The sequence below is a fragment of the Rhodnius prolixus genome, unplaced genomic scaffold, assembly GCF_049639745.1.
Source record: "Rhodnius prolixus isolate KJV_2025 unplaced genomic scaffold, Rpr scaffold_2, whole genome shotgun sequence".
NCBI classification, from domain to species: domain Eukaryota; kingdom Metazoa; phylum Arthropoda; class Insecta; order Hemiptera; family Reduviidae; genus Rhodnius; species Rhodnius prolixus.
Genome location: NW_027411592.1, coordinates 27,741,981 through 27,765,291, shown reverse-complemented (window position 1 = coordinate 27,765,291; position 23,311 = coordinate 27,741,981). Strand labels below are relative to the sequence as shown.

Sequence of the window (23,311 nt, the reverse complement as noted above, 5' to 3'; positions counted from 1 at the left end):
ATGTATAGAGTTGATGTGCCTTCTGTCCTGTCTGTTTAGTGTTTATTTGACTGAGTCTAGTCACAATAACATAATAATGAACGAATTTGCCCACCAATACTCAACCAACACCTCTCCCAGGTTATTTCATTCTACCTTAATAAATAGGTTTTAACGTTTTTAAATCTTCAGTGTTGCCAAATCTTGCAGGCTGCGATTTTTGATAAGATTATTGAGTACACAATTTATGTATCCAGGATAAAACAAGTTATACCAAAGTAAATTCCTTAAAATAGCATATTTATACATAATAGCATATTGATACATGATAAATGAACAGGTGAGATTCTTAAGTCGAGGCGTCATTCCTGGTGTAATGAAGAAATATAAAAAAAAGGTTATATTTTAAATAACAGGAATAAACAATTTTTGCTGCAAGATTTTTTGTTTAAATAATAAGCATAACTTTCTTTTTAACACCTAATTCATATAATTCGTTAGCTGTTGGCACTAATTAAATTGACATTTATAAGAAATGATTCATTATTTACTTTGTATAAGGAGTGATAACCAATCAATACCAGATATCATGGACTTGCAGTAATTATCTTTTAGATCATGCAATTTTTTTCTGAAAACCCGTGTAGAGTTGCTAGAATTGAAGTACCACATTTTTCCAACATTTTCTAAACGATCTGAAGGTATGACTGCAGCACTGTTAGCAGTAATAGGTATTTTATTATGGATTATACTTAGGGTACTGAATATAACCACACAACCACAGAAACCGAAAGTTTCTTGCAAGGACACGGTTTTTTTAGCACATCTTATTAAATGGGTCCCATCGTTAAAAGAAGAGTAAGTTTATTTTTACTGGAAATTTATTTACATGTAATTGTCTTGTTTATATGTATTTTTCTCGTTTCAGGTACATACCAACTAGGTTGTGGGGATTTAATGGTCATTTACAAACAATTGTACATAGTATTATTGGAAGAGTCAAATGTCCATTACCAATTGGAGAGAGAGTAGAAGTAAACCTAAGTGATGGAAGCACTCTCACCTACGATGTATATCAACCACTGGGGAAACTTAAATGTAAGTATTTACCCTTGAATAAATGTTAGACAACAGAAGTGGATAACCACAACATTCAACTAATCAATTTTTCCATTACTAAGCATCTTGCAGTTATTTTTCATTTCCAGGTTTCGTCTTCTGTTGTTTAGGAGATTTAATCGTTATTCGACAATACTAATTTCAGAAAGTATTATTGTACAAAAAAATATATAATGGTCAGTTTTTCATTTATTATCATTGGATGAGTGATGCTTGTTTCAGTAGTAGGATGCTTAAAAGTATAAGTTTAGAAAAGTAGGATATTGTGATAATTAGGAACCACAGAATATTCAACTTGTTAGTGTGGTTCCATAAGCTGTAAAAAGGCCTAAATAATTTGATTTATAGATTACAAATGCTGATACGACGATTTCAGCATTTTAATTTTGATAATGTCGTAATACTGAAACGAAAATTTAACCTACCTCTTAGAAATTTGAAATAATATGCATGTGTTTATTTCAAATAAATTTGTTGCAGTATTCAATTTCGCTTCAGATTTCAGTGTATGAATAGTGAATTTGATTCGCCTATTTGAACTACTTAATTATGTACAGTTTACATAATTTCGAGTTTTGTGCTCATAGACAACCTAATCTCTAGGTTAATTCGCTTAATTGTTGATTGCCTTCATTTTCACTTCCTAATATTTTTAATCCTACATACTTCTCGCTTGAACTTTGCTGAAAACTAAAACTCTTCGAAGTAAGTTTTGATTCCAAATCTGTAAGTTCCCTTTTTACGTATTTCTCTCGCATCAGTTTGATATTTCTTCATATTTGAATTAAATTTTTTTTATATGTATTATAGAAAATATTTATCAAGCACTTATATAATCTATTTGTTGCAACTAGAAAAAAGTATAGACTACTGGTTTTAAACTTATCAAATTTTCGTTACCTTTCAAATTACTTTCAGGCTGCCCTCGGAGCAATAGCACCATTCTAAGCTGCATAAATCGAGTCTATTACCCTGCGCAGCAAGGATTCCTTTATAAACTTGTCCATAGATAGAAGCCGCAGGTGGAAATTCGGGTTAACTTGACATTCCGTTTGTCAGGCTCTGCCAACAAGCAAACTTTGGCCACAAATACTGAATAAATTTTTATTAATATTTAATATTTTAATTTTTTTTACTCCGATTGTGCTGCAATTTTGAAATAGAAACCTGAATTTACAGCAAACTAATACTTTTCTTTGAAAATTATATATTTATCTCCTTAACAAAAACTTACAGTTTTAAAAGTTAAGTATAAGGGTTGATTAAAAGCGTTGTAGAAGGATTAGTTTTAGAGAGGGCCTGTCCTACGTGGGGCAAACTCCTCTACAAATGATTCACATCGTCGAGACTTATAAAAATGCAAATCTACTTCACTTTTTTGAACCAAACAACACTTCATTGAAGAAAATTGGTTCACGAAAAGGTAATTTTAAATGATAGCAAAACTTCCCCTTAGTAGGTGTAAGAGCAGAACGTCGCTTTAATGGCACGTAGAGGAGCCCCAATCCTTTCATCCTGCCAAATTTTATCAAAATCAAGCTAAGATTTTCAGAGTTATTAGTAATAATCAATTAATTTGGAGGGGGCCTCACATACATGGGGCTAACTCCTCTCCCATTTGAAGTACAGCGTCGAGACCCCCCAAAAGGCACATCTACATAAAATTCCGAATCGAATGACACTTTATTCATGAAAATCACGCGTTTAGGCGCTACGTTGTTTACAAAAAAGGTAACAAGAATATTTTCTGAAAATGCCGTTTTTGCTCATTTTCGGCCACTTTTTTCTCGTAATATATTAGATCTGGGTTGTTGCAAAAAAAAAAAAAAAAATGCAGTTATAAAGGAGGATTATAACGAAATTTGGGAATTTTATCTTTTATAGAAAAAGAGAAAACAAATGTCAAAGTTGGGTGTTTTTCAACGTTACACTATTTTCATGCAGTTTTTGACGATCAACCATTATACAAATGTCCTAACGGACAGTTTTAATGTAAACTCAATAAAAAAAAGTGGCCGAAAACCTCTAGGAAAGTTAATGTGATATCTTTAAAATAAATCATGGATAAATACTGAAGTTAAGTGGGCTTTTAGATACTTCAAACTTTTATATTTAACATAATTGTTCAGCAGAAGAGCTGTAATAAATTTGTTTAAACAAAACTTTAACAATGGCCTTCACAATTAATATGTCAGGCAAAAAATGTTTCCGAACACCGGTTTTTTAAACAAAACTTTAACAGAACATAACGTCAGCAATTTGTGTGCCCGCCTTTATTCCTTGTAGCTGCTAACAAAAGATTTTTCATGCATTGCACTAATGTTTTTGTCACAGACGGAGATGCATCAGACCACTCCCGTAAAAGTTCTTCTTTCAGTTGATTTTTTCATGTTCCTTCCAATATGGACCGATAAATGTTCAATTTGGTTCAAATCAGGTGATTGAGGTGGAGTCCAGAATTGTCTAGGAGCGTTAAAAAGCAGCTACTCTTGAATTTTTCTCTCCAAATGTTTAGGATCATTATTTTGTTGGAAACGAAAGTGCTTTCTAGAATTTAATTACGCTTGGCATTAAATGTTTTGTCAGAATGTCTATGTAAACATTTTGATCCATGATTTCTTCTGTAATATGTAAATTGCCTGGCTCATATAACCCCATACAAGCACACCACCACCTCCATGTTTAACTGTCAGCAACATGTTTTTTTGTTTTAAATGTTCCCCAGGCTTATGCCACACATTTTTCCATCTGACTCTCATTCGTTGAACTTGTTCTCATCCGTGAAAATAACTTTCTGCCAAAAATATTCAGGCTTGTTCAAATATTTCTTTGCAAATTAAAGGCGTTTTTCCTGGTACTTCTTACTGATGTATATTAGTAAGCGTATATTACTTACAGCTTCTTTCTAGGCGACCATGCAATTTATATTTTTTAAAAGTATTTCGAACTGTTTGGGGGCGTAACTGAAACATTATAGTCCCGTTGAAGAGTTCCTACTATTTCTGGAGCACTTGTTGATGGGTTGCTATAAATTTCCTTGAGAACTGTAAGCTTTTGGTTGCGGTTCAACTTTTCTGGGTCACCAGAATGAGGTCTGTTGTTGACTGTGTCAAGCTCTCTGTACAGAGCAATTATGTAATGAATCATCCCTGGTGGTTTCTCAAAGATTTTTAATATCTCGCGAACAGATTTGCCTTTTTTTTATGTAAATTAATTATAGCTCCTCGCGTGGGGCAGTGAACTTCCATACTGAAGGCTAATATCAAACTAAATGAGTGAAACATAATCAGATCAAGGTATTAGTGTATAATATAAACAAACCATCAATTCCAAAGGTTTTCTAGTTTGCAATATAAAGGTGTTTAGAAACATTATTGTTAGCGATCTAGTGGTTTCCAAATTATTACAATGCCAATTAACAGTTTTGGATTAATTTATTGCCTCTAAAATGCTTATGTTGTTGTTAAATAAAAAAGTTATGTTTTGGCATCGGCTGAGCCATTATTATATTTATATTGATTGCACTTAATAGTTCAATTCGATGGTTGTTCAGAGACTTTTTTTACTGAGTGTATTAAATATTACTAGTATTAATCATTGTAACTCATTTATACATTTTCTCTCAAAAGTACATTAAATTATATCCATGACCATGGTATAGAAAACAATATATTCTTTGCGATCTTTGAGTCAAATAATTCATTTCTGTGTGAAAGCTTAATCGGAACAAATTTCAGAGATGGAATTAACACATACTTCTATAATAATTAATATAATTCTATAATTCTTAATACAAGAGTAACTTACTAAAATAGAGGGTAAACATATGGTTCTTTAGAGCTAGTGGCACGAAATCTGTAACAATGCCACAAAAATCCTGTACCAATTAGAATTTGGATCTTATTCAATTTTTAATTAATTTTAATTACATTTATTCATTGCTAGATTAAATTCATGTTTATCATAAAATCATTCAAAGTAAAATCGAACGTTTTTTTTTCTTGAGAGGTTATTCAAGTTTATTTATATAAACTTTTTATACATGCTGGATATTATCTAGTAATGTGGACCTATGTTTATTTATTTTTATAATAAATTAATGATAATCCTAAGGGCTATAATTGTTCTTAACATTATGTTCATTCAGTGATCATCACCTCTTAACTCATCTAGCTCAAGACCAACATCTTATTTCGGTTGACATTCAGCTTTTTCTCATCTTCTCTTCAACTTTGTGCAACATCATCTTCACCATTACGATTCAATAAATAATACATATACCTCAAAAATCAATTTAGAAGGTTTTATTTATTGTGTTTGTGGCCTTGTTTGAACAATAACCATTATTGTTTATTAGGGCTGGAAAAAAAAACGACATATTGGTATTCACTGCTACTGTAAATTATCAATATATTGGTGGAAAAAAACCCTGCCCTATTTTTTCAAAAATTCAATTGGGTTGAGGAATAGCGCAGGCATTCACTTCTCTCTTCTCCACGAGTGCCTCGAGGTAACAGTGACTCTCTTTCATTACTTTCTTCTTCGTGGCTTCAATGTGATAAGGATAACTTGAGTGATGCAAACAACAGGCTTATACCTTCCTAGAACAACACAATTGTAACTGCAGGTGACGTCGCTAAGTGTTCGGTGCTTAGAGTGGTGTGTTTAGTTGTATAGTGTTTTAGTAGAGAAGTATTAGATAGTGTTAATGCTCTGTTTCAGTCCGCGATGGTTCCGGTACCGGTCGGCTATCGTTAGATTTTCTCTTAGAAAAGGGTGAAGATACTTTTAAGGGGATCTTTCAGATTTATGTTCATTTAATTTAATGTTGAAGTCAGTATAGCCGACCGATTGGAGTCGAGGACCGCAAAACTGAGGTGTACTGCGTTATTAAACTTGATTCCAGGCCAGGTCTTTTAATTAAAACGTTGCATTGAGATTTATAGTATAGTATGTAAAAAAAAAAAATTACTTTCAAATAATGTAATGAAATTTACACTTCCACAGGTGATATAACAATCATCATTGTGCCAGGAATATGCAACACATCGGAAAGTGTTTATGTACGAACTTTTGTACACTATGCACAATATCACGGCTACAGATGTGCAGTTTTAAATCATATCGGTGCACTTATTTCAGTGCCACTAACTGCTTCTAGAATTTTTACTTATGGTAAATAATGTTATTATTTTGATAAATTTATCTTAATCATCAACGATCTATCAACCTCTAATAACAACTTACTTTCATTAGATGAGAAAAAAACATGACATTTTGTATTCAATGAATCGATTTTCATTTTTAAATTATTTATTAATATACCTTATCTTTCTAGGGCACACAGAAGATTTAAATGAGATGATAAATAACATTAACGTTAGATATCCAACCACGAAATTAGTGTGTATTGGCTACAGTATGGGTGGCAATATAGTTACAAAATACTTGGGAGAGCATGGCATCAAGAAGTCTGCCAGTATCATAGGGGGTGTGTCTATTTGCCAGGGCTACGATATTATAAGGTCTGGTTGAACATGGTCTATTATTGGAAAATATAGATGATTCATTAATAATAAATTACGTTTATTTAATCTAGGGGAACGAAGTGGTTGTTACAGTGGCAGAACTTTAGAAGAATTTATTTATATGCTATGACAGAAGCAATGAAGTCAATTATTCTTAGACATCGTAATATTTTAATGTCTGAGAACGTTAAAAAAAAACATAATATTATTGAAAAAGAAGTCATATCAGCTGCAACTCTACCCGAATTAGATGACGCCTACACAAGGTAAATATTTAATTCAGTGTCCATAAATATGCCTTATCTCTTGTTTTTTTTTCTGGATTTTTGTTTTTGTTTTTAAGGAAAGTTTATAATTTCAAAAATTTATCAGAAATGTATAATTGGAGTAGTAGCATAAACTATTTAAAAGGAATTCAGGAACCAATGATTTTTATAAATACAACAGATGATCCTCTTATACATGAAAGTCTACTTCCACCTATAAGGCAGTTTGCAAGTAAGGTTTTTCGTGTAGATTATTTCTTCTTCTTAATAAAAAAATAACGTTATAGGCGATCCCACAACTGTGGTGGTTTCAGTGTGCACTTATTTTTTTTAAAAAAAAGAAAAGTTTGTTTTGTGGACGTGTATATTTCCAAAAAAGAATCTTCGGCAATAAATATTTGAGTTTACCTGAAAAAACAAAATAATTTGTTTGCGAATGTTCTTACTTCAGTGTTTCAACGAGGATTCAACTCAAAAGTTAAAAACTAATGTACCGCGATAGTCGAGCTGTTAGAGGCGAGGGATTTCTAAGCTGAAATGATTTATTGGTATTGGTTGGATTCCCGGACTTGCCTGCATTTTATTCTGCCCACCTTACTCCAAAACCCCTGAATCTGTAATTTTGCGTGAAGACCTCTTAGAAAAATAGATTTTTTTTTTTTCATTTGCCAAACAAAAATGAAACTTCACTAATTGGATATTTTTTTAGTTATTCAACTTTTCTCTAAGAACCACGGCGATTAGGGACTTTTAGCCCTGGTAATTAATTGTTAAATTCAATAATAAAATCATTCATCTTGTAATACAAGTTATACTTTGAATTATTAAGTAAAATCTCAGAAATTATTAAAATTTTATCTCCAGAAACTGTGTAAAAATTATTCAGTTTAGTCACTTAGATTAGATTGCACAAATGGATGGCTTTCGTTTGGGAAGGAACGCAGGGAATGCATGCCTGTTATTCTCCGCCCACTCCTTATCTTCAAAGAAAGTACCGCAGCGAAACATTTTCCAGCCGAAAAATACTGGATAATTGTAAATTACTGAATACTTATTGGAAGTGCTATTTGCATTAGTACATTAGGTGACATGGCGATCATGCCTCCCAATGATTTGTATAAACCGAGTGGATTTTACGAAACATTTTGGGAACAGAGAAATCTCTAAAAGAGATCTGGTTCTAAAATAAGCGCAACACCTCTGCAAAAGAAGCGGACTTAGTTTCATTAGTCACATGAAAGATAGATAGCACTGTCTGGCGACTGGGTAAGGCCGTAATTAAATAAATGATACGCTAGGATAGCGTGTCTGATTAATATCTAGTCTAACAAGTGATTCTGGGAGCTGCTAAAAGAAGTGGAGTCCTTCTAGTCAGCCCAAGAGCCTCCTGGGCTTGACGAGCGGAAGTGAGAGATCTCCATTCCATCGGTGTTCTTTTAGGATCCCTTGCTCCACTCCCATTCTACTTTGCCTTTCTTCCTTAGGAGATCTTAAGGCCTTGAAGACTGCCTGTTTCTCCATGAAGAGTTGAATTTCAGTAAATTCCTGCCAATGGAGAAAAGTAGTCACCATTTCAATTTTCAAAGGCAGTCAAATCCACTTGAAAGTCATATGCTCAAATTTTAGGGGTCATTGCCGGTACGATTCTATCTGAGTTCAGATTCTGAGAGGCCCATGCAATAAACCTTTCTCAAATCGAAAATGGCGTTAAGGGAAATTTGCTATCCGAAGCCCCAGCCAGCCTGCTTTGCTCGAAGAAAGTACTCCCATACAGGTATCCCAGAAACCGTCGGACAAACCTTTTCTAAGTTCGTTATCAGGGAGAGGAATTCGCCCAAGGTAGTTTCCATAGACCCCAACATCGCAAGCGAAGTTCCAGCAGGCGGAGGCCAAATCCAAGTTCCATCGGCAGATACAAGCATTGTGTAGGCGAAAGCTACACTAAATAAGGAAGAAAGGGGAATGGGAAACGGGATAAGGTAAAAACGAAGTCGTTGGGGGAGATACACTGACTAGCCAGATCCCTGTTGTTACTCGTTAAGACGGTTCACACATCGCCTCAATATTAGAATCAGCCAAAAGATTTGATTGACCTTGTGCACTTCAATGAAGACACACTTCAGGTCAGTCGATTTTCCTCAGGTTTTGCCCAGTGGTATTATTCTTATGATTATTAAAATCTTACCGCATGACACCAGAGTGACGTTTACCGTCTTTCAAGAACGTTTACATTCCGAAATTCGTTTTTACCCTCATTAATCAGCCTCTGGGTTTCCTTTGTACAGTTTAATGAAAATTATTGAAGCTCCATCCAAACCAAATTAGGTTTGTGGGCGGAGTTGAATAGCAGTTATTATTAGTTTCTCAGATTTACCTACATACATAATGCAGGAAGTATGTTAGAACGGGTATCATCAACCCGGTACGACAAAACAATTTTGCTTTACGATTCTCGCTTCTAACTGCTTAGTTACTGTAGGTGCCATAAAACAAATATTAAAACTAACTTTCTGCAATTTACTTCTTTCCAACACTTTTTCACACTCGCCAAATTTCAACTAACCACGTTATGGTACTTTTATCGTATTTCCAATGAAAACTGCTAGTAAAAAATTAAACGATTTTATTAAGAAAATATATATATATATATATAATTTGTAAATATATTTTTTAATTATTTTTCAGATAGCTATAATAAAGTTGCATACATAGAAGTTACACATGGAGGTCATCTTGGATTTTATGAGGGAGGAATATTTTATCCAAATACTACTACTTGGTTGGACAATACACTTATTGAAATAATTGAATCTTTTGTCAAACTGCATTCCAAGAAGAAAGAATTATAGTTCTGAAAGATAAGATTTTGATGTGTCTTAAAAATAAAACAAAAAAGCTTTACATAACGTTACAATCGCATTCCTTATAACACACACAAAAAAAAAAGAAGAAAAAAAAATTAAGAAAATGCGTATATTTTCCACTAACTTTTTATTACTGTTGTTGCTTCAAATAAAAGATTATTTTTATACATCTACGTATGTAAATATATTTTTTATTATAAATTATAAGTAGGATATATATTATCAGTCTTTGTTTGTGATAAATTTAGAAAAGAAATTCTATTGAATGCTACTGACTTATTTTTATGTTAAAATACTAATTTTGTAAAAACTTTTTAACCCAACGAACGAACATTCCTAAGAACAATAAAAATTAACGCTATAAATTTTGTCATTGATAAAACCTTCTTTTATCAAAAGAATTTTTATTTTTAAACAAAAGTCCTTTTAGATGGTATTTATTCCAAATATATTGAGGTAATTATTAATATGTCAGAACATTACTTAAAGTAAATAATTAATTTAAAAAGTCCAGTGAAAACACTCGCCCAAATTTCTTTTACCGCAAATCATGTAATTATAATCACTAGTTACTTAAAATTTGTTTGTGCTAAAAGAAAGATATCTTTACTGCAGTAAACTTTTTTAAGCAAAGTGACGTCAGAGCATTCCCTGAAACCCACTATAATTAATATTCCATGAGAAAACATTTTAAACTAAGGTATTAATTATGTCAAAGCTCAAACGAAATCTTTTAGCGGCTGCTTAGAAAATAAAATTACAAATTATTGCCTCTTTTCTGGTGAACTGAAATTTTTCCAACCAGAAATTTGACTATTATACGGGCGTTTTGACGCACACGGTTCATTAACAATTTAGGGGGGGGGAGTTACTTCTCTTCTTTCTAAGAACTCCGCTTAATCATGAAAAAAAAATTAAATCAAAAGTAGAGATCTACATATTGTATGTAGTGGAAAGTAAAAATTTAAAGAAACCGTTTACACAATATAAATTAATGAAGAAGGCACTTCTGATCGATTTATTTCTTTTAAGTTGGTTTTTACTTTTATTTTTAATCCCTAACAATTATATAGGTGGGAGGTTGTTGTTCGGTACATTAGAATTACTCTTGAGAGAAAATCCTTTCTCAAAATGCATCATTTTCCTCAGAAAATGTTTCAGATTACTAATTTACGTAGTTGAAATTAGTGTTCCATGTTTAAATAAAATCATAAACAAAAACAAAAGTTCACGTTCAGTGGGCTATTTTTCCAAAAGACTTTTGTTCGAGTCCATCAGTGTCACTAAACCAAACATTGAATTTGAACTTTTTGCGAAATTGCTAACAATGATTAAAAAATATTTTTGTGTACAGCGGACTCTAAAAAATACTTCTTGAAATACTTTTTTATACAAAGGGTACAGATGGTTAAAAACTTACTTTAACTTTGGCAAACAACAAAAGTAGTAAGTGATGCATCTAACTATCATTTAAGACTCAATGACATCTGGGGCCATTTCCGTCAGACTCAGTCTTCTTTTCAATGCACTGTTGACTGTCTGACTCCGGATTGTGATCTTCCGTTACTGATAATTTCCAGGATCGGAAAGTGCGCGAAAGAGGCCTTGGGGAAGAGAAAATGTAACAAGACAGCTGGAATCGGACCGTGACTACCTTCCCTATATGTAGCAATTACATTCTTTTTTATAACTCTGGGCCTAAATGAAGTAAATGAGAGGATGCAACGTTGCCTCTACTTACTATCATAATTTCAAATTCTTTTGATATTTTATTCTGATGCAGAGATGACTCGTAGAAGATCAGACTGTACAAAATGTACTTATAAACCAAAGCTAGGAAAGCAGGTTACATTTAATAAAAGACATTACCATCCTCCGAATAATAGATTTAATAAACACAGAATAAAAATTGCATCATGTATGAAATATTTAAATCTGAAACCAAGACAGGATTACATCTAGATAAGATGCATCTAAGGAAAGACAAAGAGAAAAAGATGGCCAAGTTAAAAAAAAAAATATTATTCATTCTTATACTAACCAACAATAGAACTAGGAATCGTTCAAAAAGTAGAAGCTAATCGTACTAAGGCAGTGTAATCACAAACTCAACCTATACTAAGTATCATTCACTTATTTGTAGTTATTGTAGTAACAATTTCCATAAATATATTTTGTCACAGCTCAGTTTTAAATTTGGGAATAACTTTATTTCATAGACAAAATTTTAAAAATTTAGAATGTAGGGCAACTTTAATATAATTGAATATATTATTTTTCAGGATGTATAAATACTAATCATTATACTAAAAATGTATTAAAAAAATCACTTTTGTGTATACATTTTTTAATAGAACATTCATATATAAGAACAAAAAAAACAATAGAAATAATAAATTATTTGTTTTCTGTTACCTTAGCAGATATTTACTGCGATCAGTTTATTGATCATAAACTTGTTTAGGAAAAATTTCATATTACAAAAAACAAAAATTAATTATAAACTTAAGACTAAGATACCAATTTTTTGTCAATGTTAAAATTTTAAGTAAGAAGAAGTAAGTTTACGCTGGCACAATTCATACAATCCAATTTTCAAAGAAACTTCTCTACGATAACTGATCCTAACTAAACAATTTCATTAAAAATATATATATATATATTTATACATGCAAGCGCACTACGAAGTAACGTTACTAAACTCAGCTAATTAACCTGGGAAATAATATCCAATAACAATAATTTTATGTAGTTAATGGTTTGAATTGGAAATACCACGAAAGTAATTATTAATTTTTCGGGCGAGTGTGATGCATAACTTTCTGTACATTGATATAATGATGAGTTTGTATTATTAGCTTTCAATGGCCGTAAAATTTTTTATTAAGGATTCAATTAACGAAGAATCGGTCCAGAACAAAAACAAAAACACTCCGTCTTTTGGCAAATTTATTGCTTTCTTCAGGGCGTGGCTATGCGGGTTATGGAGTTACAGAAAACTGTAAATCAACCAACCCGCACATTTACGCCTAGAAAAAAGCAATAAATTTGCCGTAACGTTGGTAAAAGAGGGAATGTTTTTGTTTTTTATTCTAGACCGATTCCACGCTAATTGATCCTTAATATAACTATATAAGCAATTCCAAGCTTATGGATAACGTACGCTTTCTATTACCTTCTCCTTTGCAATTCTCTGACTCCTTTAGATAAACTCTCACCAGGAAATGAGATGAAAGAACTGACTAGATTTTTTAACAGTAAAGAACTGAAGTTATACTTTTCATGTAAAAAAAATAAATAAATAAAATTATTCGTTTCCTCGTGAAAGATCGATTTCAAAAATTTTAAATTGATCGCATCCATTTTCTTAATAAGAAGAGTAAGAAAAACGGTACGGGACCGGAAGCACATACCACGACCATTTTTCTCACATAAAGATATATAAATATAGTTATGTGACGATTTCAACCTAGGGACTCCATAAACAAATACACATACCTAACTTACGTCACAAAACCCGGCTCTTAAGGGATCTCATTACCTGCTTTTCTCCGAGATAGATGAACAAAATATGATTTTGAGGTATTGAATAAGTTACTGAATACTCATCATATGTAGTGAATCTTACCATAATTACAGTTATTTCTTTTAATTTAAGGTGCGTCAACGTGAAGTCACTGGCGCTCGGAGTTTTTTTAATACATAGCCGGTCACCGAACAGAGGTTTTTGTTTGTAAAGACAACATTGTCCATCAACGAACAGTGAGCTGTAAAAAGCTCCTAGGAAGAGAAAATATAAGGGCCAACAGGTGGATTCGAACCAAGGATATTCGTATTGTAATTATACGCTAACCACTGAACGAATCCCTTTCTTTATTATTGTTCCTCCACTGTTGATTTAGAGATACATAGTAAGACAAACATGAATGTACGGTTCTTAGAATTTAAAATAATTTTATGGGAATGAGAAACATTTGGGGCAAAAATTTCATCAGCAACAAAGTTGACGGAAAGGTGAGGCAGCTAATTTGTTGGAAGCCTTGGGCTTCATTACAGTCACCAAAAGCTTTCCAAAAGCACTTTTAGTGGGTGAGAATCAAGGCCCACTTATCACTTTAAAAAAATTATCCGTATTCACTGTAGAGCTGGAAAAATGTGATTTAATTTTCAAAGTTATGAAAATCTTGATTCATATTGATTAAACTTCTAAGTAGTATTTAACCAAGCTTAAAGTTTTAGTTCAAAGTAGTGATATGTTTTACAAACAAAACCTTAAGTTAAGTAACATAGTTATCTAAAATACCAACCCTTTCTTTTTTTATTTCCATTTAATCAATGCAATAATTAAGGCGTTAACTTTAACTATTTAACTTGGCTAGTGCACAAAGAAATAATTAGAGTTCTTTTGTCGGCTTAAAGTAGCTTCTACTTCTGTATAAACGATTGTCTATATTATAATATTTAAAGCTAATCAATATTTAAATAATAGGTACTTGATGTAAAAATTTTCAATCACAACTGATCAATTAAGTATTAACCACAGAAATTAACTAACAAAAATTTCGTAACCAGAAAAACCTATGTACTTCCGTTAGTTGTAGCATTTAACAGAAAATTACAATATTTCATTCAGTTAAATTAAACTTCTTTACATTCAAATTGACTTTATTAAAAAAAATAATAATAAGTACCTAAATAAAAAAAAATAAAAAACTACGGTATTACCTCTTCTTTTAGATCAATCTGACCACTTCCTTTAAACACTGAACATTGTTTCAACTTTTTTTTTGTAGTTTTTCGTAGCACTACTTTCGCAACACAGCTAATTAAATGCAATTAATAAATTTTATTTACTTGACCGATTTTATTATTGGTATAAAATACTTAATATAACTTTGTGTTAACTGGATAATACTAATACATTTTAGAACTTAAGAACAATGTTGGTGGAAAATGCTGTTCGTACATTAGAAGCTCATAACTATCAATTTGACTACTTTCCTAATTTACGGCGCCTTCACATAACTTGATGCTTCATTTTTCATTTTAAAATGTGGTTTGTTGGAATATAATTCTTGAAAACGTACTCTTACTAACATTTCAAAACAGATGTGTACTTTCTTCAGTGGCTCTAGTACGAAGATGCTCTACGTATTTGACTGGTATGTAAACCGTGAGGATGCTCTATTTGTTATGGTTACAATCAGAAGTGTATTCTTGATTGAGTTTTGATGGCCTACAAAAACAATTACACTTCTCTCACATAGTACTTCTCCGAATCATATCACAACTATAGTTGACTTTATTAAAAGATCTTATATGGCCTTATAAGATATACATGTGTGAAATGAAATTTGGTAAGCAGAGAAGGCGAGTTTTCAAGAAATACGTCTAACAAACCACAGTTCCAGCAATTAAGTTTATTTAACCATTGTTCATGAATAAAAGAATATTTTAATTTAATAAATCATCTGCAGCTTATAGCAGCACTTTTGAAAAAATTGTTTGTTTTTTTAACAAATTTTGAAGAACCTGGTTAACTGCTTGCTCACTGTTTTAACAATAACATATAATATATATGTAGTAATTTACATTAACATATATATAGTTACTTATTTTATACATATAGCAAAACTACATTTAAAAAATCATTGCAAAAAAGTATTTGTACAGTTAGAATTTATATTATAGACTAATTTGTTTTTATTCCACAGCTTAAGATTAAAACTGAAGATTTCATACCAAACAAAAAAGTGTGTTGTAAGGACCCAAAATTCGTTACGAGTTGGCAATGAGCAATGGAACATTTTTCACTATCTTTGAAAAAGTAATTTTATACGAGAATTAGGGAAAAGTTACCGGAAATTACTAGAGAATTATGTATAGGTTTTTCTTAAGTACGATACATTGTAAAAAAGAAGGATTAGAATGGTACTGTAGAACGTAAATAAACCCCTACCCTCCCAAAAAAAACTTTAAAAATAACTCATTAGGGGCGGTGCCATAAGTAAATACGGCTTTAAAAATCCCATAATAGTGAAACACTATCCCATCAATTATTAACCTCTTCAGCAATCGAGGTTGAAGTAGAATAATGAGCATCACCCGGAATACCATGGAGATGGCATTGCTATATTTGAGTTACATGGTACGGAATGGTAAAGAAATTTATGATTATTAACCGCATATGTAGAAATGTTGCTATATAATTTAAGAAAGCCAGTTCTAGGAAATTGCAGAGAGAAAATAAGAGGATATTTTAATTTCCAACAGGCCAATGATCTGAAACAAATTGCCAACTTTACAAGGGAACATGGCTTCTACAAAATGTTCCAGGAAGCATTACCCCATCCTTATCACCAAAAAGCAATACTAGAGATTTTGAGGTGTATGTTGGGCCAAAAAATATGAAAAGCAAAAATAAGCAATAGGAAAATCTATTGTAGAAACAAGTATAATAATTGAATATGGCACCGTAAGTCCTGATGTAACGAAGAAATTAGTAGATTCAATGCTCACCGCCTAGAAATGAAGCCAAAGGAGACATCCATGAAAATGTTAATTTGAAGAAAGGAACATGACATTTTTGGGCGCACTTGACTAATGTCATGGCTGTTTTTTATTTTTATTTATTTATTTTTTTTAAATTTTAACATGAAATTATCCAATTTTTGTTTTAAAAAAAAATAAAGTAGGCAACTGTTATGCGAAATAAATGAAAAAAAAATATCAGTACTTTACTTATTACTCCTTTGTAATTTTCACTCACAATATGATATCTCATCTAACATTTTTTAATATTACTGTGGACATTACTTTTATAAAAAGATACATAATAAATAAGTTTCTTGTTCGCATTATTATAGTAAGCACAGCCAAAATATTACAATTTCATTCCAACTATAGAAATTTCTATAACAGATAAATTTCAAAAAATGAAAACTTTTGATTTTCTATGTATTAAAACAAGTGATTGTTTGGTTTTCTTTTATAAAGTTTTCATTTTTAACCTACAAGACTTCAAAAAATGATATTTTTATGTAAATAAAAAATTTACGATACATTTTATAGTAAAGTTATTAATGACAACTACTTTGAGTTGTGGTTTGTTTTGTAGGTTTCACATTCTTGGTGCAGTTATTACGTTGTGCCCAAGCGATATGCAATTGTTGTGGAGTTAATCGATGGTTTGTAATCATATCCGCTTCACATCCTAAACCTCTATGACTGTATGTAAAACTAGCATGATTGCGAGGCCTGATCCCTGCTTTCAGAGCGCAAATGCCTAAATTTAAATTAGAGACTTTTACTTAAAACATGGAAATGAATTACTGAACTACTAATCGCTACTTAGATTTTTAATTAATGTATTTTTCCTTTCCCTAATCTCTTCAATTAAGAATTTGAAGAGAAAAAACATGTCTTGAAGAGACTGGGAAAGAAAAAGTAGTTTTTACAAAATAGTGTAGGCATGTGATTAGTCAGTGCAACGCAAAAATTCAAAATGCAGTACGTTCAGAAATTACCAGTGTGAACTATTGAGTGGATTTTTCAGTTTTTTGAAATTTTTCCGAAAATTATTAAACAATTTCCCTTGTATTAGCGTACAACCTGTCTAATTGTAGAAGACTACAATTTGTTAACAATAGATTAAAAAATAGTGCTCTGGGGAGGATAGTAAGTAAGGATAGTAGTAGGGAGCGTAAGAGAGGTATTATTGTGAGTTGACTGAAGTATCAAGGAGAGGGAAGCAGTCAGTCTTGGCCACTAGCCTAGAGAGCTCCTGACCGCTACGGGGCCGGTATGACTGTTTGAAAACAGTCTTGCTTCTAATAATTAAGATATCCAACACCACTTAGCCAAGCTTCTTGGAATTATGAAAATTAAGTATAAACGCCGAAAATACAGCACCAGGCATATCCGTGCGCAGACCGTATTTGTCTCAAAGGTCATCTAAAAAGTGTCAAAGCAACACTGTTGTCTGTTTCTGCTTTCCTTCGTTCGTACAGTTACCTTCTCATAACTTTAGAATTTATGTTAATTATAAGTGTACGAGGGGGTACCCAAAAATAACCGGAATTGCGTTGCCGCGCATGGAGCTTATGTAGTACGCATTTCTGCCGCTAGACGTGTATAGCGCAATTCCTTGCCAGTTCAGTCCTGCCTGTGTTGTCTGCCTGGCTTGTTCTGTTCATCTGCAGTGATTGTTTTTACCAGCGCTGTTTTGTTCTTTTTTCGTTTTTTATGATGGCAAGTTTAAGTGAACAACGTGCAGCTCTGAAATTTTGTTTTCTACTCGGCAAAAATGCTGCTGAAAGTGTTTTAATGTTGAAAACAGCTTACAAAGATGACGCTATGGGAAAAACTCAAGTATACGAGTGGTTTACTCGGTTTAAAAATGGCGACATGTCGATTGATGACAAACCTCGTTCTGGACGTCCATCAACTGCCCGAATCGACGAAAATGTTGAAAAAATTCGAGAGCTGGTGTTCACAGACCGTCGACAGACAATTGATCAACTGTCAGAGAGTAGTGGGTTATCTTGGAGCTCGGTTCAGCGAATTTTAACGGAAGATTTGGGGATGAAAAGGGTTGCTGCCAAGTTTGTTCCTCGAGTTCTGACTGACAATCAAAAAGAAACAACAGCTTGAAACTGATCCAGACTTTCTGTCAAAGGTCATTACTGGTGATGAGTCATGGTGCTATGGTTATGACCCAGAAACAAAGCAACAGTCGAGCCAATGGAAGACGTCATCTTCACCCCGACCAAAAAAATGTCCTCAAGTCAAGTCAAACATCAAAACAATGCTGATTTGCTTTTTTGATGCCAAAGGCGTAGTCCATTCAGAGTTTGTCCCCCCAGGTCAGACCGTCAATCAAACCTTGTATTTGGAAGTTTTGAAAAGATTGCGCAATAGTGTTCGCCAAAAAAGACCGGATTTGTGGCAAACAGGAGACTGGTTCTTCCACCACGACAATGCACCTGCACACACAGCCATCTCTGTTACACAGTTTTTGGCTAAAAATGGCATGGTTCCGCTGCCCCACGCACCTTACTCGCCTGACCTGGCTCCGTGCGACTTTTTCTTATTTCCACGCATGAAAAAGGGCATGAAGGGTCACCGATTTGACAACATTGAAGAGGTCAAGAAAAAAACGAAGAAGGAGCTGTCAGCCATTTCTAAAGATGACTACAAAAAATGTTTCGAACAGTGGAAGCACCGGTGGGACAAATGTATTAGTTGTAATGGAGAGTATTTTGAAGGGGATAAGGTTGTTCTGTAAAAAATTTGTAAATAAATAGCTTTTAAAAAATAATTCCGGTTTTTTTTGGGTACCCCTCGTATATTCACTGCAAAAAGAAAATTTTGGTAATGAGTAACTTCCTATTGTTAGTACTACTCAAGCTGTAAGGTCTAAATGAATCGACACTCTTTAGACAGTGAAGTAACTAATATATTGTAATTACAGTTAACAACTTTTTGTTATTTTATTTTATTTATTTTTCAGTCTTGAAGGAGGGTTAGAATCTTTTTAGTATTAATTAATTTAAGTTACAGCAGGTAAGACCCTCAAGATTTTTTTATTTTGTTGTCGGGGATACTATACGAGTACTACTAACTAGTCACCTAATTACAGCCGCCCATAGCAATAAGTAAAACAACTTTACTATACAGGGTGTTCAGCATAAGACTACGGTAACTTCGGGAGGCGATTCTGGGCATCATTTGCAACAAAAAATTCCATATAAACTATGGCTCGATTCGGCTCCGTTTTATAGATATTTTTAATTTTATGTTTTTTCAAGGTGTTACTACTTTTCATCACAAATTTCTGCATCAATTTTTAATATAACCCTAATTATTGTATACCGTTCGAAAGGTGATCGTATGTAGATGTTTTTCCTGAATAGTGCACGGTTTTTTCATATTAAATGTTTTTGAGAAAAATGAAGTCAAAGTTTTTGGAAAAAATTAGAAACTTGCTATTCCTTATGTTTGGGCCACAAAGTAAAATACTTAATATTATTATTTTGGAATACAAATTAGCTTATTTAAAAGGAAATTTAACCTTCTTTCTAATGAGCTTATTAAAATAGCTGTAGCTTTAATAGTTTGAGAAATATAGACAACTTTTTGCTAAAAAGTAGTAACACCTTGAAAAAACATAAAATTAAAAATATCTATAAAACGGAGCCGAATCGAGCCATAGTTTATATGGAATTTTTTGTTGCAAATGATGCCCAGAATCACCTCCCGAAGTTACCGTAGTCTTATGCTGAACACCCTGTATAGATCTGAGACTAGGTACTTTGGACTTACCTCTAAATGCCATTTCTGGGGGCTGTTCTGTTTTACCATCTGAGTCAACAGTTTTTAAAGACGATAAAATAGTAGTAATAATAAGTGTATATTATACAACTTCTATAGAATTTAGCCAACTAACTTAAAGTAAAACCTTGAAGTTTAGAGAATTTATAAGTTAGAAAGTTATTGGAAGCAAGAAAAGTCACGTGAAAGCGTTCAAAACAGTTTTCTTTAAATTCATCCAAAATTAGTATTTCAGTTTCGTAAATTTTACGTGTAGACAAATTTCTTATAAATTAAAATGTAAGCTAACAAATAATATAATTCAAACTAATCAAATTATAAATTAAATAACAAGAAATATCTTCCAATCTTTCACATAAAATAAAATGAGCAGGTTCTCTAATCTTGTAATTTCTAATTTAACCTTCATCAGAGATTTTTCCACCCCCACTAGTGACTGACATCAATGCTTAAGTTACTAAATTGAATTCTTATATTTTTAATTGAAAGGGCAAATTGTTTTGTATATTAGACTTTTCCTAATTATTAAAACGTATTTTGCCTTTAGACAATCATTCAGATGTAAGCACATTAACAAGATAAGATGAAGCCAGTTACTGTTGCACTATCATGATGTCTTTCATCTTCCCCAATAATTTTTTTTTTTTTTTTTTTTTAGAACCAATCTATATCCACTTTCAAACATCATGATTTTGGATTTTTCCAAAAATGATTGTATTTCGTGAAATTTGTTCTTCCGAATGTTTTACTATCTTTATTTGTATAGAGATACAATGTATCTGTTACAAAGGAGTTCAAGTTCATGTACACTTATAAACTTTGTTAAGTGTAAAATCTTAGTTTTAAACTTTTTTTAAACAATTAAAAATTGCGTACAAATTTTTCTCTTCAACATTATTAATTAATATACAAAGTTCTTCTATAGGATTATTATATTTATTTATATGGAGTGGGATTCTAAAACTTTCATAGACTGGGCAGCTGATAAACAGGTGAATTGATGTTTCCGGCTCGTTCTTATTACACATTAAATGACGATCTTTGGGTTAAATTAAATTAAATTAAATTTAATTTAATTTAATGTTGCTTGGATAGAACTTACCCATTACAGTCTATTAAAGCAGATTTTTACATATTTATCATCTATGTTCTGTCATATATAATTCTATTAAATTTTCTTTATCTTTTATTGATAATGATGTAGCTTATCCTCAATTTTCTTTATAGAAGGGGTTTGAAATCCAATTATCATTTGTGTTTTCGGGTAATACTCCATGAAAGACAATTTTAATCCTGTTAAAGGTGCTATTATACTTTCTCGTATATCTTGAGACAGACTAACCTCATTACTGTACACATTAACAACTTTACTGTCTTCTTCTACACTTCAGGGATTAGGCAACATGCCTGTTCCGTCTTCACAATATTTTATTTATTTTTTATTTTTCATCTCCATCTTTTCAATGGTCGTCCTACAGCACGTTGTCCTCTAGGTGTGTACTTATTGGCCATTTCCGTTACTCTTGTAGCTGACATACGATTAAGGTGCTCCCTCCATCTCTCTCTACTTTCCTCTATAAATTCGTTAATATTATTATGTCCAATTGCTGCCGTATGTAAACATTCCGTATCCTCTCCCTCTCTCTTTTTGTACAACCCTTAACTCTTCTGAGGAATCGTATCTCTGCACTTTGTATGTTATTTTTATCTCTAGCACTGGTAACCCGTAAGTGAGCAGAGGCACAGCCATAGTTTTGTAAAATTTTAGTTTTGTTTCCGGTCTCGTTTTATTTTTAAGTTTTATCTGTTTATCACACCACAGATAGATTGCAATTTATTTATTTTATTTTGTATATCATCATCTGGATGAAAGCTAACCTCACAACCCAAATAACTGAAATACAAGACCTGTTCCAGTGGCTTATCATCTATTACTATCTTAGAACGAAGTGGGTGCTTTCCATGATGGGCCATATACCTTTGTCTTTGAAACTGACATACTTAAATTATACTGTCAGCAAAGTTGATGTACTTTATACACTGAGCGCTGTAAATCTTCATTCTTCTGTAATATTATTACATCGTCTACATAGAGTAAGATGTTAAGAATGCTCTTTCTGTTCAATTGGATACCTGTACTCACTTATTTTTTCCATTTTTTATCGAGTCATCTACATAAATATTAAACAGAGTTGGCGATATACTACATCCTGGTCGCACACCTTTGTTTATTGCCACCACTTCGGTTCTTGAAGTGCCTGCATTTATTACAATTTTTGTATCTTCATACATATGTTTGTTTCACTTAAATGGAAGGGATAATTTCTTTCTCTAATTCTGTACCTCGGAGAGAAAAGGCACCATGTCCATTTTTTTCGATTTTCAGATTTTGGCATCATTTTACAAATTTTTTGTTGCTCTTTCTACAGGTGTAAAGCACTATGACCTATGTTTACTATTAAGCGATTTATGTATTTTTAAAAAGCACTATGATACTTCATTACTTAAGGGCAAAAGGCACTTCACGGACATAAATTTTTTTCTCAATGGAGATCAAAATAAAATATTTTAAAATATGGGAGTTAAAGTGGTCATACCTAATGTAATAATTACGGTGAAGAAGTACAGGAAAGAGTATAACCGGAAAAGTGGAACAAAAAATGAATTTGGAAAAATATCTTTATTTGGCTCCCCTGTAAAATTTACTTTGCCTTTTCCCTCCGAGGTACAGAATTATAGACCACAGCTTCTCTCTGTCAACTGAGTCGAACGCCTTATGAAAGTCTACAAATGCCAAATAAGTTTCTAGATTCATTTCTCGTTTTATTTTCTAAAATTCTCTTAACACTAAAAACATTGTCACTGCAGGAGCGGCCCTTTCTAAATCCAGACTGTTCTTTCACAAGAAGTACGTCTGCTTTTGCTCTCAGCCAATTGTTAATCATTTTACACTCACGAAAGGAACTTTACTGTATAATATTTACTTAAAATAATTTTTATGAATTATAGGAAAAAATGTTTTTATGATATTTTTATGCTTTAATTTTTTATGTCCGCCATTATTGATTATTTTTCGCGTACCACCAACAGCAACTCGCGTACCACCAGTGGTGCAATTAAAGTTAGAGGTACCACAGGTTGGGAAACGCTGATTTAGAATATAGATAAAAAGCATTAACAATTATTTTAAAAGTTTTCACTTCCGAGTCTATAAATACCTAAT

At 32.3% G+C, this 23,311-nt stretch overlaps 2 protein-coding genes across 9 annotated transcripts in view; one reads left to right on the top strand and one right to left on the bottom strand.

The window, feature by feature from the left end:
- The window catches only part of LOC141449361 (beta-1,3-galactosyltransferase 1-like), a 32,529-nt gene that overhangs the window by 2,618 nt on the left and 6,600 nt on the right, over positions 1-23,311 (bottom strand). For 3 of the 8 annotated variants that reach the window (XR_012455477.1, XR_012455478.1, XR_012455479.1), the window contains exon 6: positions 1,999-2,175. Coding sequence is in view for 4 of the 8 variants with exons in the window: in XM_074118740.1 (XP_073974841.1) it covers positions 16,836-17,041 (206 nt within the window). In the remaining 4 variants the exon portion in view is untranslated. Of the gene's footprint in view, positions 1-1,998; positions 2,176-3,332; positions 5,700-11,627; positions 17,042-23,311 lie in introns of those variants that run through there. The other 5 variants (XM_074118740.1, XM_074118739.1, XR_012455480.1 and 2 more) reach the window with 4 other exon arrangements.
- Positions 323-9,929, top strand: Hydr2 (abhydrolase domain-containing protein 2). The gene is made up of 7 exons (XM_074118738.1): positions 323-837; positions 908-1,077; positions 6,106-6,273; positions 6,437-6,623; positions 6,698-6,892; positions 6,970-7,124; positions 9,578-9,929. The coding sequence occupies exons 1-7, from the start codon at positions 683-685 to the stop codon at positions 9,739-9,741; spliced, it is 1,194 nt and encodes a 397-aa protein (XP_073974839.1). The 5' UTR covers positions 323-682; the 3' UTR covers positions 9,742-9,929.